This window comes from Penicillium canariense (assembly GCF_028826845.1).
Source record: "Penicillium canariense strain IBT 26290 chromosome Unknown utg000003l_segment0_segment0, whole genome shotgun sequence".
NCBI lineage: Eukaryota > Fungi > Ascomycota > Eurotiomycetes > Eurotiales > Aspergillaceae > Penicillium > Penicillium canariense.
Genome location: NW_026622730.1, coordinates 296123 through 311560, shown reverse-complemented (window position 1 = coordinate 311560; position 15438 = coordinate 296123). Strand labels below are relative to the sequence as shown.

Here is a 15438-nt window from a genome sequence, read left to right as displayed (position 1 = left end):
AAGGGTACATAATGCGGTAAACTTGAAATTTCGCTGTGGGCTTTGTCGAGTATTCCTCTTGGATAAGCATCCTTGGAGGTATATCAAGAGAAATTGGCGGATGAGCAGTTCCCTACCCATACAGTGGTTGCCCACAAAGCGAGCTTAATGAATACCAAGACCATGAATAAAACCGAAATTTGTAGTATCCCAAATCAACCAGCGCACTTACCAACATGAATCTAATACTCACATCACAATGTATATAGTATCACGTGATTGCGCTTTTCCGGCCGCACAAAGCGGCCGTCTCTCGATCGAACCTTTGCTCCATCAGACAACAGACAACAGCACACTGGACAAGGATGCAGGTCAAACTCTGATTGATATAAATCTAGGCGTAAAATATTGCAGGGTCACTGCTGCCTGATGTGGCCACTCTTCTTTCTCTGACCGTGGTGCGAAACCTCCACTTCAATACTAGCAACGTTCCAACATGCCGAACCGAAAGAACGTGCGTGACCTGAGCAAGCTTTCCGGCAAACCTCTCAAGGAAACTGTGGAGGATTCTTCCAAATTCCTGGAACTGGACTCAGATGGTTGGCTCACATCTCCCGATCTCTGCGAGCATGGACTCCCTTTTTCTGCCGATGGGTTTTACGAGACGGCCGTCTTTCTGATGGCCAATCCAAACATCACATCGAGCCATCTATTCCGAGCAGATATTCTATTCGACAGTTGCGGTATTCTCAAAACGCCTCAACAGGATGAAACCCTTGCTGGGGCAATTCGTGCGCCTGGGCCGGAAATTCCAGAGACTCAAGTAGCAGCCAAGGCTGCACCTAGAGTGAGAGAATTCGATCTGATCAGGACCGTCATTCGAAGATTGATTCCTCGAAACCAAAACCTGGACAAGCCGCTCGTACAGACCTGCCATTTCTACAGGTCTAGGGCATCACCCCCAGAAAGGAGAGATGCACCGAATGGAGAATGCGAAAGCAATGTTCAAGGAACACCACATCAACGTGTGCTGACCGTGTATCTCCCACATATTGAGTCTCAGGACGACATTCCGTTTTACCACCCGCAGCTTCGAGGACTTGCCACTCTATATGACCTCCACGGCTCATCAGAAGGGTCGGGGTCTGGTACTATGTCGCTACATTTCTTACCATTTTCATGCGATATCCCCCAAAGACTGGAGCGTACATTACATATTCTTCTTAACTTCTACGTTCGGCTTACACGCGGTGGCCAGAGCACATCCGGTAACGAGGATACGAACAAACCGAGTTCCTTCAAGGACAATCTGGTTCCTCGCCACCTGGTCCAGGACACTTATGCACGACTCAAGACTTTGTATGCTGCCGACCTTTGTGAAAACTGGGCTGAAAGCACCGAGCCAAGCAAGCACGTTTATGAGGATTTAGCTATCACCGCATTTCTAATCGAGCTATGGAGGATGATGTACGGAGTTGTTCCGGCCAAGGAAAATCCCAATCAACACAACAATATACCCACATTCCCAGGGTTCGTCGATATGGCGTGCGGAAATGGCGTGCTCGTCTACGTTCTTCTAATGGAAGGTTACTCGGGCTGGGGTTTCGATGCCCGCCGACGCAAATCATGGAGCATTTATCCCGAGTGGGTACAGAAACAGCTTGCGGAGAAGATTTTCATACCAAAGCCTTTTGCCGACGCTGTCGGCGTTGATGATATTGGTGTGGATATAACCACAGGTGGTTTTCCACGCGATACCTTCATCATATCAAACCACGCCGATGAACTCACTGTATGGACACCGCTTATAGCTGCTCTTGCTTCTCCCGAATCGCCTCTGCCATTTCTTGCCATACCATGTTGTTCTCACTCACTCTCTGGATCTCGGTATCGCTACCCTCTCCCAAAAGGCAGCAAGCAAAAAGGAACCAAAAATGCTACGCACAACAAGGATGAGCAACCAGAACAAAACCCACAGGCCGCGTCGGGTGATCTCAAAGCATTGCGAGCAGCCAAACAAGAAGAGAAGACCGAGCACAGTATGTGGACATCCATGTATGGCCTACTCACGGCCAAAACCATAGCGGTCGCCGAGGAGGCCGGGTACCAAGTTGAGAAGACTATGCTACGCATCCCAAGTACAAGGAATATGGGGGTGGTAGGAGGTCGGCAATTAATGGCCCAGCAGTGGAGACAGCTAGGAGCCAGTAGTGTACCCACGCCGGCTGAGAGCCGAGCTGCAGAGGCTACGCAGGTCGTTCAGAAGGTTATGCATGTTGTCGAGCGAGAATGTGCAAGGGAAGGGGGTATCCACCTTGCTGCGCGGATCTGGATCGAGCGGACTCGAGGCCTCCAGAAAGATCACGGGAAAGGAACCAGTCACATAGATGATTCGCAGATACCCCAATAGGAAATGAAACCCGTTACGATCATCGCAAGTGGATCCTGTAAATATCGGAGCGGTCACGATTTAATATCGGTGATTCGCCCACCCTCGTCAACTGTGGGTAAACAAACAATCGTCAGTGCCGACATTCCTCCGGGGAAGTACCCCGCTCCCCACGGGGTTTATAAGGCTCCATACCTCGAGGTAGTACTTTGTATTTGTGACTTAACTTTCACCTACATTACCTCATAAGTCACGACCATGCGTGTTGCCGCCATCTTCCTGGCCGTCGGCCTGGCTGTCGCATTGGAGAACGGACTTGCACGAACTCCGCAGCTGGGATGGGTAGGTGTTAAAAATCTTTTTTATCACGGAACCAAAGGTTAAAGCTGACGGATGTAGAACACTTGGAATTCATTCGCCTGTAGCATGAATGAGACTGTTATATTGGATGCAGCTGAAAGAATCGTCGAGCTGGGCTTCAAGGATCTCGGGTACAACTATGTCGTGCTTGACGATTGCTGGTCCGCCGGTCGAAACTCTTCTGGTTACCTTGTTCCAGACAAACAGAAATTCCCCAATGGAATAGCCGACGTGGCCAACAAGATCCATGACATGGGATTGAAGATCGGAATCTATTCTAGTGCAGGTACTTTGACTTGCGCGCGCTACGCGGGCTCCTTAGGCTACGAAGAAAAAGATGCAGCTGTTTGGGCCAGCTGGGGGGTATGTTTTGCACACCCAGGAACTTTGAAATTATATTCGAGAGAACGCTAACGGGCGCACAGATCGACTATCTGAAATATGACAATTGCTACAACCAAGGCGAAGAGGGAACGCCCAAGCTCTCTTATGATCGGTACAATGCCATGAGTAAAGCTTTGAACGCCACCGGTCGGCCGATCCTCTATTCATTGTGCAACTGGGGATCTGACGGACCGTGGAACTTCGCCCCAACTATCGCCAATTCTTGGCGCACTAGTGGTGATCTGTTCAACGTTTGGGATCGTGAGGATGTAAACTGCCCTTGCGCCGAATTGGACGGCCTTGATTGCAAGCTTCCGGGATATCACTGCTCAGTCATGAATGTTATCAACAAGGCTGTATACTATCCGTCCAAGGCATATGCTGGCGCATGGAATGATCTCGATATGCTTCGTGAGTTGCCTCGTGTGGGAAGTGGTATATTGTCTGGTTTGCTGACGGTGGGTATCCAGAGGTCGGAAATGGGGGCCTCTCAGAGGACGAAGCCATCTCGCACTTCAGCCTATGGGCAGCGTTCAAGTCACCATTGCTGATGACGAACGTGATGACCAAAATCGACCCTTCAACCCTTTCCATTTTACAGAATACCGCTGTACTAGCTGTTTCCCAGGACCCTAAGGGGTCGAGCGCCGTGCGCATATGGCGTTACTTTGTTGACGACGGAGAGATTCAGATGTATAGCGGTCCCTTGAGCGGGGGTGACCAAGTAGTTCTGCTTCTGAACGGTGGCTCGACAGCCCGCGACATGAACGCCACTCTGGCTGATATTTTTTGGGCGGATGGCCCTGAAGGTACTGCAGCTCAGGCGCAAAGCAGCTGGGATGTATACGATCTATGGGCTGGGCGAATGAGCAATGCTACCGCAAATGCGATTATTCAAACTGGAGAGAATGCTACCCGGCCGATCAACATGACTTCTCAGGGTGGAGCAGATAAGGTCTACTCGCAAGTACCACTGCCCAATTCCAAGGCCCTCATGGGCTCGAAGGTTGGCAGTGTCAAGAATGGTGGAAGCGTGACCGCACATGTGCGGCCTCATGGGGTCGCTATGCTACGCCTGCGGGAGCTCAAGTCCAATGACGAGTTGTGATTATTGCCTGTCGGTAGGCCGAGAGCTAGAGTGCTATATATATATGAAAAACTTGATTTATAGTTCCAAGGTCATCTTTTCTATCAACTTGTGGCCCCGAATCGAGTGGCGATGGAGGCTTGGAGGGAAGAATGGCAGTATAATGTACACGGTATTTCGACAATGTTCTCTCTAGGTTCATCTCTATATTAGTTGGGGATGCCAGCACCGAAACGCCATGAGGTAAAAGATGCAGCAAAAAGGTATATCCAGTGAAACAACAAGAGAGGTAAGAATGTGGTAGAGCATCGTTTAGATGGAGGACTTGCTATCCATGTCAGATTCGCTGACGGGGCCAGGCTGCTGTCGGTCCGCATCGCTGCTGGCGGATTGATGCCCGGTGTGAAAAGCAGAGGCTGCCGCCGCGGCGGAAGTCGTGTTCGGGAAACCGGCCCCGGGTTTCCTAGAAGCCGAAATGGCTGCGGCCGCGGCTGCGTTCTCCCTAAGCCGCTTTATACGCTCTGATCGGGCTTCCCCTGGCAAGCTGCCCCAAACTGGTTCGATGGAATCGGCGCGCCAGTTGGCACGAGAATGAGTGAGTAAGCTATGCCTCGGAGAAATCGGAGCCAAGGAAGTGCTGCCAGCACCAGATTCACCCCACATGCGAACTCGCTGCAGTTTGCGAAGTTTGGCGAGCCCGTACACACAGACAACTGCAGTCAGGGCGAAACAGACAACGGAGACTCCGCCAAAGCCAAAGTCCGATTCTTCGATAAAGTTTTTCAAGTTCATTCCGTAGAGAGCAGAGAAGAGAGTTCCTGTGGCGAGACCGAGGGTACCTATGCTGAACTTCAAATCGAGGAGCATGAGGGAATTGCGATTGGCGTCGAGGATTGCTTTCACACTGGGTTGAATTAGACATGCGCATTTTTCAAGGGCTGACAGGGAAACCTTACACTTCCTCGGTGTTTCGAATGTTTGTTACCAGATTACCACTGGACTGAACAATTTCATCGCAAACCTTATGATATGACTCGAGCAGCATTTCCACCTCTTGATGATCGTCTTCCTCGCGTTCCTTGCCGCTCGCCCTTTCGGTAAGGTACATGGCGGCTAGATCATCGTCCGCTTCAAGTAGGTCGTCAATGGCATCCCGTACGAGGCGCGCCTTCTGCTCAAAAGTACCCAGCTTCTTAGAGTAGATCAAGAGGTGTCGAAGCTTGTCGCGATCAATGTCCTCTTCCAGGGCACGAAGAACCCGGACGACAGGCTCCCTCACTCCGTTGAATTCCTCTTCCAAGCCGGTCGTAACGCTGATAAGCACCGCTTCCAGAGCGCGAAACTCATAAGGTAGCGCCTGCCCAGCCTGTGCGGCCTGAGACTGCTTCTGGCGCAGCTTTCCCTCAAGATCATAGATGAAGAGTGACTGCATATAGGAATCGGTCGATCCATATGCGTCAAAGACTAAAACGCGATTGGCCTTGATAAGAACACGCAGGTGCAGCAGATTGATGAGAATCGCGCTCGGACGGACCAGGATATGAGGTAGAGTGGAGGAGTCGATCTTGCGAAGGTCGCGAGGAAGGAGGCCGTACTATTACCACATGGTTAGTCAAGAGTATGCCTGTAGCGCGGATGTTCAAATACTAACCTTCGCAATCAGTTCGGATTTGCGGAACTCTCCATTTACCAAGGTAACGTTTCCATTGTTGTCGAATTCCGTGCAGCGAATTCGGAGCTCGTTTGAAGCCTTCGCTGCGAGTCCACGGCCGATATTGAAGATTCCCTCAGTTCCTTCATCGATAAGTGCAGGCCCTTGATTGCGATTGCTTTTGTAATCGGCACTTTTGCCCCGCTTGAGATCAAACAGCCTCCGAAGTAGTGGGCGACGATTCGTGGAGGCATGCCGGGTGAAGATATCTGGCGGAGACTGCGTTGCTGCGAGTTTCGGTCTCGCATCAGAAACGCAAGCAATGCCCGAGCCGAAAGAAGCGCAACTCTGGAATACGTCCTGGCGTACCCAGCTTGAGGATCTTCGAATTAATCCCGACGCGAGAGCCACATGGCACGGGGACCGTGGTTTGGGGCGACCACATGCTGCCGAGCCAGTCGGAAAGCCAGACTGTGAGCGCAGGAAGCGCAGAAGGGAGGCTGACGGAGCAGACGGCTTCAACGGAGGAAGCATGTCTCCCTTGTATTGACTGTTGCTGCATAGAAGAATCGGTGATCGCAGTCGCGGCTTTTTCCCGCGCATCGGAAGAATGTTAACCCGACAAAAGGAAGACACGAAGTATGTGTTGAATGGATTGATTGGCTCTGTATACTCGCTCATTTACGTCCTGGCCCCTGAAACTAGAATAAGAGCGCAAGAGAAAATACTGGGGAAACCCTGTCCGAAAGAAGCACTGACCATGTCCTTGGAATGCAGCGCCTAAACAAAGCTGCTCCACAACCAAGCTGCAGGCTTGATCCAAGACCTACATACGACCACGAATTTGACATGCAAACATGACAATAACACCATCCATCTTGCGGTCTGGCTTCTTTTGTCCTCGAACAACGGAGCCATCATTTTGTAAAGCGACTCCAAGGTGCCGCCTTACCTGGAAGGCTCCAGCGATGAGCACGGGGTTGGGTGTGCAAAGTGTTGTACTACATATCCGAAAGGTACTGTGCTTGGTTTGCCATAACTCTCACGCCAACATCATGTAGCTGATATTTGGACTTGTCTTTAAGTAGACAATCAATCTAGCATAGAGGGAGATATCTCCATTCAAATAGCGCGGGCAGCGGGAACGCCAGTTCTCAAGGTCATTTCTTGGGGAAAACAGCCGAACCCGCCGGATAATCCATTTTCTCAATATTGATGACACGACTGCCCGGCTTCCCACTCTAAAAGTTCATCAGTTTCTCCTCAAAATGAAGGATCCATGACTTTTAGAGCTGAAGAATACATTGCATTCGTGGTGAGTGGCGCTCTCTACGTTCCGAGAGGATATACTCCGCCATAGTACCTCGTCACGGAGTTCACAGGTACTTGATCATGTCATGGTCTGCCCAGCAACGATATTGATTTGCATGTTTGTCTTTAAGGCCAGATTCGGGGTATGGCTTCAATAAAGCTGCAGAATATATAAGGCTTTGCGCAAGCTATGAAATTGCAAATCCTCCCCCCGGGCATTCCCCCCATCGAACAACATTAGACTCGGCAATGGTCACTTTAAGGCTCGTAATTCCATCATTCAAGATGATTATCATCTGACTGCCCGCATTTCTTGACTTCATATCGGCGGGCTGGTGCCCTCAAAAGTGGACCTTACTACTGCGTTGAGATTCGGAAGGAACAATTGGTGGTTCATACCGCCTCATGGATTGACGGAATCAAACGAAATAGTGTGTGATGCTGCGCTGAATGCGTTGACCGTCGATTCATACACAGCATTTTGGTTTCCTTTCCGCCCCAACTCAACAAGAGGCGATTAGCCCTCTAATGAAAAACATGCGATGAAACAGATCAAAACAAGAATCACTCCAGAGTGGAGTATTTCAGACTTGTGCCCAGGGCTATGATTGTTCTGAAAGGCAAATTGCTCGGGCCATACGCACAGTCCTCAACGCAGTGCTTAACATGTAAAGTGAGCATTTGATCTTTTGGGAGAGACACAAAGGTTTATACTCGAGCTTTCATAAATCCAGGCTCCCATCGACTGATGTCTCAGTTATATCGGCTGGTTGGAGAATGAAGGATTATTCAGGACACAACAAAGAATGTGACAGAAAATAAAGTGTTTTCATAAATTGCTATTTAAATGACTTTTGCACGCCCGTGTCAAGAAAGATCCCTTGTTTGACTTTTACCCACCTCGCCATAGCCCTTCATGCCTTCACAACAAAGCCATATATTTTGTTCGATGCATTGATATCCCCCACACCCATCACCGTACGATAAACCTGCCTGCAACTGCCCGGGGTATTGAAAAATTGGACGGTTGTCGCGCCTTTCGATCCTTGCCAGCTGATCTGGGCCCCTCGCGGGATGGTTATGGGGGTACAGGACTGTGGCTTGGTTCCAGTGATAGTCTGCGATCCCGTTTGAAGCTTCCAGGCAAGAGCCGGATCCCATAACAGCAGGGACATGACAGGGGCTGCCCAGATGCAGAGCTTCATGGTTTCTTCGCTACAGCCATGTCAGTTGGAAGAAGAGAACTACACTGAGACCTTCACCGAAGATGGTCAATGATGATCCCGGAAGTAAGAAATGAGAAGAAATTGGCTCACTGTGTAATAGTAGATCTGCAAAGGTGAAATATCAGGAGGGGAAATAATTTTGCAGTTTAAAGGGCCCCCGGTCATGATCTTATACTTAGTTCCCGCTATCCCAAGGTTCGAGGTTGGAAACCACGCTTTGAATTATGTCACCACCCGTGGCGACAAACCTGAACCTAAAACAACAACTCCGCTTCAGGAGCGGTCGCCTGATGGAAAAACCGTCTAGAAGGGCCGAATGGCCGGCGGATGCCTTTCGGTTTCAGATCGCATGTACGGGAAAATACTTGGCAAGCACAATATTTCGGTCCTAGGCAATTAAAATTCCGAACAGCTCTAGCTGCAGAGTTTATATGCAACAATCATCTATTCCTTCATACATTACCCGAACAAGCTCATCTAATAATCAAACACCATGCGGCTTATGGCTCTTCACATCAGCCGGTTTGAGCAGCCACAGCGAATCACCAACAGACCCATCGCTGCCGCGGATATACTCCCACTTCAGGGCAGTCGAGTTAACCACCGTCATCTTGCTGAAGCCGTACTCACTCTTATTCAGGACAGCGGTGATGTTGGTCAGGCCCTGGCCGCTGCTGAACTCGCTGTGGCTCTCGATATTGCCAGCCATGCCGTTGATGATGTGGGTCATGGACTTGCCGGCGTTGGTGCGGTAGGTGTTGTTGTTGATCACGGACGCAGTGTCGATGGTGCCGTTCGTGCCGAGGGGGAAGAGGCGCTCGTACCAGTGGATGTGGCTTGGAAATGATTAGTGGGAAGAATCTTGGAGGGTGGAAGTAAATGGATTTACCCGGAGAGGTACGCGTCGACGCCGTTCTCAAGCATCAGGCCCTCGAACGCCTGCCGCATGTGCAGCTGGTAGGATGAGTAGGCGGAGCTGTACATGGGACGGTGGCTCATGACAACAACCCAGGGAGTCTTCTTGCGGTCCACGCTGGCTAGGTCCTTCTGCAACCATTTGTACTGGGCGTACGACTTGGTGTCCTTGACGCTGCCGTCGACAGCACCGAAGGGGCCGCTGTCGGTAAGGTAGGTCTCCGACTCCTTGGGGTGGGTCTCATCGCCGGAGAGGTCCTCAGCAAAGGACCACTCGGGGCTGTTGGCGTAGTCGGTCTCGCCATCGATGGAGACGAAGTGGGCCAGGCCGTAGTCAAAGGAGTACCAGAAGTTGCCAACGCCGCCAGTCTCCTCGCCGGGCATGCGGAAACGGTGCTGGTAGGCAGTGAAGTTTCTATTGATTGGTTAATTACTTGTCATGTCTAGGAAAACACGTTGTCCACTCGTACTTACCTCTGGGAAGGAGGGCAGCTGTAGTAAGTCAACGTGTCCTTAGCAGCAGTGCTGTTTGACTTATCGTCATTCAGATAAGCCGTGAGGACATTGCCAGGGCCATCGAACTCGGCACACGCAGCCTCGTGGTTACCAGGTAGGACCATGTAAGGAATCTTCATGGTAACATCCCCGAGCCACTGCTGCCACAGATCCCAGTTGGATTCGTAGAGCACACTCATATCTCCACCCTCGGGACCACCCTGGTTGGCAATCTCGCCCTTGGGTAGGGGCTTCTTATACTCGTCTGGAAGAGGACCGCCACCGGGCAAAGCGGTGCTGGTGCCGTTGTAGCAAACGGGCCAGTCATCGGCACAGGGCAGAATACCCGAGTACCAGTCATCAGCATAGCTGATGTCACCGCCGTGCCAGGCGAATGCGGTGCCCTCGTTGGCAGCCTGGGTCAGGTACTTATGGGTGCCCTTGGCATTGGTGTAGCCCATGTCGTTCAGTACGGCCACTGAGAACTCCTTGGGGTCACCAGCCTTCTGGGCGGTCTTGAAGCTCAAAACATCAGACTCCGTGGTGCCATTGGCCGCAGGAATCTGGTAGTAGTAGGTCGTTCCGGGCTTGAGGTGGTCGAGGGAGACCTCGTGGAAGAATTGACTGCACTGGGTAATGGCGTTGACCTCGGAGCAAGACGGGGTGCGGTCATAGCTGTTCATATGGGTTAGTATGGATCAAATGACAGGGGTTTGTCTCATTGTTTGTGTGCCTACGTGTGGGTGTAGCCCGAGGCAACCTTGTTCAGCTTGTGGGGGTTAGTCCCCCACTGGATCAGCGGAGTGCGGCCCAGACCAAAGGGAGTCTGGTAGTGAACGTGAATACCATCGGGGATATATGATAGCGAGATCACATTGACGTTGTTGGTCGGATGGGACGAGGCGGGCTTGACGGCGGGCGGCTCAACCAGGCGAGGGAATCCTTTACCATTGCCGTTGATCGTGGGATCCACCCAATCGCCGACGGGGACTGCTGGTCCCGTGTAGGCATACTCGGTGTCGACTGTCGGGCGGCCATTGACGGCGGCAGACAGCGCCAGCAGGCAGGAGGCAGTGGTGGCCTTCATGGTGAGGGATGAGATGAAGTGGAGCCTGTGTCGCCAGGCCAGACGACTGCGAAGCGGCCGGGCTTTATCTGCCTGGGAGCTGCCATCGCGAGGGTGCGGAGACCTGAATGGGTGCACTCGTGAGCAGCTTCCGCGACGCGGTGATAAGCGACCCGGCGGACCGGCACGTGCAGGGGCTTCGGAGCACGATTGGTATTTATGGGTAATTAAACGAGGATGGAAGGAGGTATACGAAGTCAAGCCTGCGAAGAGGCGGACTAAAGGGTCTAAAAAACAAACTAAAGCCGGACTCCGCCCTGAACCGACGACACATGGGGCCCGGGCGCAGTGATGATTGGCGCGGGTCGAGCGGGACGGTTGTACTAAATCGACCGAGAAGCTTCATTACCGGGAATAACAAGTGGGTGCCAGGCATGATCCGATCGGCTCCAACCACGCGGTACCAGTGACAGGCCCGGCATTCACCTGCCCTGCCGCGCGCTGAGGGGTAATTCTATTCCCTGTCCGGTAATTGGTCGGGTTGCTCGCGTGTGTACCTGCAATCTTGCCTGTCGCCCGTTTAAGCCAAGCGCCTGAATGGTTAAATTGCTTCTCTCCGTGTGCTGGTAGGAGGTTATCATTTGACGACGGCGTTCTCCGATGCTTATCCCACGTTCCAGAAACCGGTTCTTCAAATCTGATTGCTGCTAAACGGACGCTACAAGTCCAGTCTGGATTGAGCTGCCTCTTCCTTCCGTTGAAGATCGGAGTTACATTACCCCGTCTCTCTTAGCATTCAAGGGCCAGCAGACGTTCGAGAAAATGCGCCCTCGTTGGATTGATGATGGATTCCACTGAGACTTGGTTTGGCTAGCAGATGAAGGCCAAAAGGGGATCCAACAGTCGAAATATAAAACACAGTATCTCAGCTAGCACGTCGCTGGAAGTCGGTTTATTAGATGTCCCGATGCAGATAATTTGATGTCGAGGTTGGTGGATGGTAATGCCTCTTTGAGCGAAAGGTGAAGGAAAGGTTAAATAGTGAAGTCGGCGCTGTGAACCCTCGTGGCGGTACCTGGCGCCGGAAAGCCATTGGTACAGCGACAGCGATGCCCAGGCCCATCTCCTTTGTGATTGGTTCGTTTTAGGCAGTGTGGGCGCCGAGTCAGGGTTAGAGGCTGAAAGTACTACACAGCCTACGTGAGGCAAACAAACAGTCATATGATGATGCCAATGCGCGTTTCTAAAAAGTAACCCCGTGTCTGTATAAGGTCATGACCCTGAAATTGACTGCATCTGCGATCACCAAAGTATATACAGAGCACAAGGTTTCTCCCTTGTGAGGGCACTCTCGAAGCCGGACTTTTGAGGAAACCGCTGCAACACAACATGGAGGAAAAAACACAATGCTCAATGCCCGCAAAAGATGCCCATAGAGACCAGGAGGTATCATGAACAAAAAGACCGACCCATTCAAGAAAGACAACAGCTCACCAATCGTCATCATCCTCCTTCTCGTCATCTACAGTCAAGGATTAGTATAATGTCCCGGCATTTCTAGGTGGAGAGCGACTTACCACTACCGCTGACCCGCTGCTTTCGCTTGCTCAATGCATCCTGCAAGGCACCAGCTAACCCACCCTGTTGGGCCCCGCCAGAGCTAGTCGCCGCTGCAGACGACTCAGCAGCACTTCCCGGCACCATTGCTCCACTTCGGTCTTTCTTTTCGGTGTCTTTGACCTTTTTCAAAACTCCTCCGCCTGCGCCACCAGAGCCACGAATCGCTGCTAGCAGATCATCTCGTCCACCGGTGTTCTTAGGCAATGGAGGAGGCGCTCCACCCGAGGGAGCAGGAGGGGGGAGGAGGTCCTCCGGAAGAACCACCAGGCGGGGGTGGCGGCGGAGGTACGCCAGGGCCTGCACCAGGTGGAGGAGGTGGAGGCGGAGGTACGCCGGAACCTGCGCCAGGAGGTGGTGGAGGAGGAGGAGGCGGAACTGCAGGCCCAGAACGACCAGGGGGTGGGGGAGGGGGCGGTCCTCCAGGTGCACCAAAGCTTGGAGCTGGTGGAGGTGGAGGAGGAGGTCCACCAGGGGCCCCAGGAGGCGGCGGAGGCGGCAGAGAAGGACCAGAAGGAGCTGGGGGTGGTGGAGGCCCCCCTAGTTCCACCGAAGCTGTTGTAGGAGAGACAGGTCCTCTTGGAGGTGGTGGAGGAGGAGCAGGAGGAGCTGCAGCCGGGGTAGATGGCACAGGGCGAGGTGCTGGCGGAGGGGGCGGAGTAATGGGAGCCCGAGCTGGTGGTGGGGGTGGAAGACCGGAGGGCACGCCCGTATTGAGAACTTTAGGAGGGAGCTGCGGCGGTGCTGCTGGGCTCGCTGTGCGGGGAGGCGGCGGTGGAGGGCCACCAGGAACGGGGCTACGACTTGGGGGTGCGGGTGGAGCGGAGACCTTGCGATCGCCGGTGAAAGGTGGAGGCACTCCAAATCGACTGAGAGGCGGGCTTGTACTATCATCCATCGGCGTCTTCGGGGGCCGTGGGGGTGGAGGGGGACCCGGGGTAACATTTGATATTGCTCGTGGCCGCCGCGGAGGTGCAGGTCCGGCCGGTTCAGCAAACTTTCCAGCATCTGCGATTGGAGGAGGCGCACGGAAAACTCGGGTTGGGGCCGGTGGTGGGGACGGTTCCCCAGGCGGAGGCGAAGCAGATTCCTCTGCAGTCTCGGTTCGACCTTTGCGTGTCGGGGGAGGCGGAGGAGGTCCACGTCGGCTTGCCGAGCTAGTCCCTGTGCCCTGAGGACTGATATTGCTCGCCTTGGGGGCCGGAGCAGCAGGAGGTGGTGGCGGAGGCGCCCGTGGCTTGTTCTGGTCTGCAGCTGCATGAGACTCGCCACTTGCGGTCTGTTTCTGGGCAATCCAGGACTTGATGAAGTCGGAGTTATCGGCGATTTGATCTTCAGTGATACCCATCTGCAAGAGCTCGTCCAACAGGCCTTTCTGTGTCGGATCATTGATGTCAAAGGGCAGATCTCCCTTGGCTGGCGGCGCGCTCGGAGCTAACGAGGGAGAAGGTCCAACTGGTATTGATGGCGCGGGAGCTGAAGGCGGGGTGGCACTTGGGGCAGCACTCGAACGGTGCAATAAGCTGCCAAAAATGGACCGCCCGGGGCCTTTGCTATTGGAGATCGGTGCAGGTCCTTGGCCTCGAGAGGAAGCGAAGGGAGTCTTAACGGTTTCCTTGCTGGCATGCTTCTCACGCTCCTGCACCTTCTTGATGAACGTCTTCGCTTCTTTCTCGTCGGCGAACGATAGGCCGGCTGGACAGTCCTCGAGCTCGAAGGTGTGGAAGAAAGTACGGTCCTGGTTGTAAGAAAAGTTATCGTAGATCTCCTGGTCCCAGATCACACCCTTTCCAGCGGGCTGCAACGGCCAGCACAACTGTCAGCAATTTCATTCTTTCATCTCCGCCGATTTCCAAGCACCCACCGAGACGTCGACGATTTTCAGCCAGAAGGTGCGTCCGACGAGATCATTGCAAAGCACAGCTGCGCCCTGCACACCCGTGTATGTCCATCTTTGGGGGTCGGGGTGGGCAACGTAGAGTCGCGCGACAGCTACAGCAAGGATCTTGTTGGCGGGTTTAGGGACCTGTCGCTTGACAGTCTCCTTATCGGCATCGCTGAGGATCGAGGGCATGGCGAATCAACGCAATCCCAGAATGGTCAGCGCAGGGATGTTATAGGTGATAATGCGGGTGAGGTTGAGGTAGTCGAGGGCGCATGTCAGGAGCGGAGCGCAGCGGTTCGAAGGTGTGGCCCCAACAGACCGACTGGTAGGATACGGGCGGCAGGAGAACGCGGCCGGTCCGCGAAGGAAAAGAGCTTCGGAGTGGACGATGGAGAGAACCAAGGGGTAGGAGGAATTGCTAAGGAGCCGACCGGCGGTTGCCTTGAGAAAGCCGTGGGGGAAGTGGTGAGCTGGGAGGTTGCTTGGTGGGGGGCGCAGTCCACTGGAGGAACTTGGCCGGGGCGCTCGGCCACTGCGCGGCACGTGGTATTTCCAAGGTACTCTGCAAGGAGCCGCCTGGTCGGTCTTTAAGTTGATACCACTCGTGGCATCCAGCTGGCTTAGCTTCGATTTCGATTCCGTGACTAATTGACAAGAGCTGTTGGGTTGATGTCGGCAATGGCCGGCGTTTTGAGGCCAGAACCCGTCGCATCAAGGATAAGTCGTGCTACAGCCAGATCGAAAATGCTTCGTTCATCAGCTCTGACAAGGTATGTAGAAGAATGACGCGCAGAACCTCAATACTTTGCTACCCTTTCGGATGGAACACAGACTAATCTCAACAAGTATACGAACGACGTGGTTGTTGTTGTCAAAGTTGGGGTTCCAAATGGATGTGGTGTGGTAGTCGCCTAGGTTGGCTCAAATTATATGCATGTATGTCGAGTCTACAAACTGGGAATCGTGAGTTGCCTACGCCATGACTCTGGTGCGACAGGAGTATGAATCTAATCTTACCCTGTGCTTCATCCAGGGATACCACTTCGATCGGATCCTCTATCTACCGGGGCCTG

At 53.1% G+C, this 15438-nt stretch overlaps 5 protein-coding genes across 5 annotated transcripts; 2 read left to right on the top strand and 3 right to left on the bottom strand.

The window, feature by feature from the left end:
- Positions 1 to 475: 475 nt before the first annotated feature.
- Positions 476 to 2389, top strand: trm44 (tRNA (uracil) methyltransferase; the record flags this gene model as incomplete). The annotated part of the gene is made up of 1 exon (XM_056687086.1): positions 476 to 2389. The coding sequence occupies one exon, from the start codon at positions 476 to 478 to the stop codon at positions 2387 to 2389; it is 1914 nt and encodes a 637-aa protein (XP_056542641.1).
- Positions 2390 to 2626: 237 nt separating this feature from the next.
- Positions 2627 to 4220, top strand: N7482_004960 (glycoside hydrolase family 27 protein; the record flags this gene model as incomplete). The annotated part of the gene is made up of 4 exons (XM_056687085.1): positions 2627 to 2710; positions 2768 to 3091; positions 3154 to 3523; positions 3583 to 4220. The coding sequence occupies 4 exons, from the start codon at positions 2627 to 2629 to the stop codon at positions 4218 to 4220; spliced, it is 1416 nt and encodes a 471-aa protein (XP_056542640.1).
- A 291-nt stretch (positions 4221 to 4511) lies between these two features.
- On the bottom strand, positions 4512 to 6384 carry N7482_004959 (CorA family magnesium transporter; the record flags this gene model as incomplete). The annotated part of the gene is made up of 3 exons (XM_056687084.1): positions 4512 to 5103; positions 5156 to 5793; positions 5851 to 6384. The coding sequence occupies 3 exons, from the start codon at positions 6382 to 6384 to the stop codon at positions 4512 to 4514; spliced, it is 1764 nt and encodes a 587-aa protein (XP_056542639.1).
- Positions 6385 to 8871: 2487 nt separating this feature from the next.
- On the bottom strand, positions 8872 to 10884 carry N7482_004958 (purple acid phosphatase family protein; the record flags this gene model as incomplete). The annotated part of the gene is made up of 4 exons (XM_056687083.1): positions 8872 to 9223; positions 9277 to 9717; positions 9777 to 10472; positions 10535 to 10884. The coding sequence occupies 4 exons, from the start codon at positions 10882 to 10884 to the stop codon at positions 8872 to 8874; spliced, it is 1839 nt and encodes a 612-aa protein (XP_056542638.1).
- Positions 10885 to 12353: 1469 nt separating this feature from the next.
- On the bottom strand, positions 12354 to 14554 carry N7482_004957 (WASP family protein; the record flags this gene model as incomplete). Its single annotated transcript, XM_056687082.1, has 4 exons — positions 12354 to 12385; positions 12441 to 12924; positions 13031 to 14278; positions 14345 to 14554. 4 exons carry the CDS (start codon positions 14552 to 14554, stop codon positions 12354 to 12356), a joined length of 1974 nt encoding a protein of 657 aa, XP_056542637.1.
- Positions 14555 to 15438: the final 884 nt, after the last annotated feature.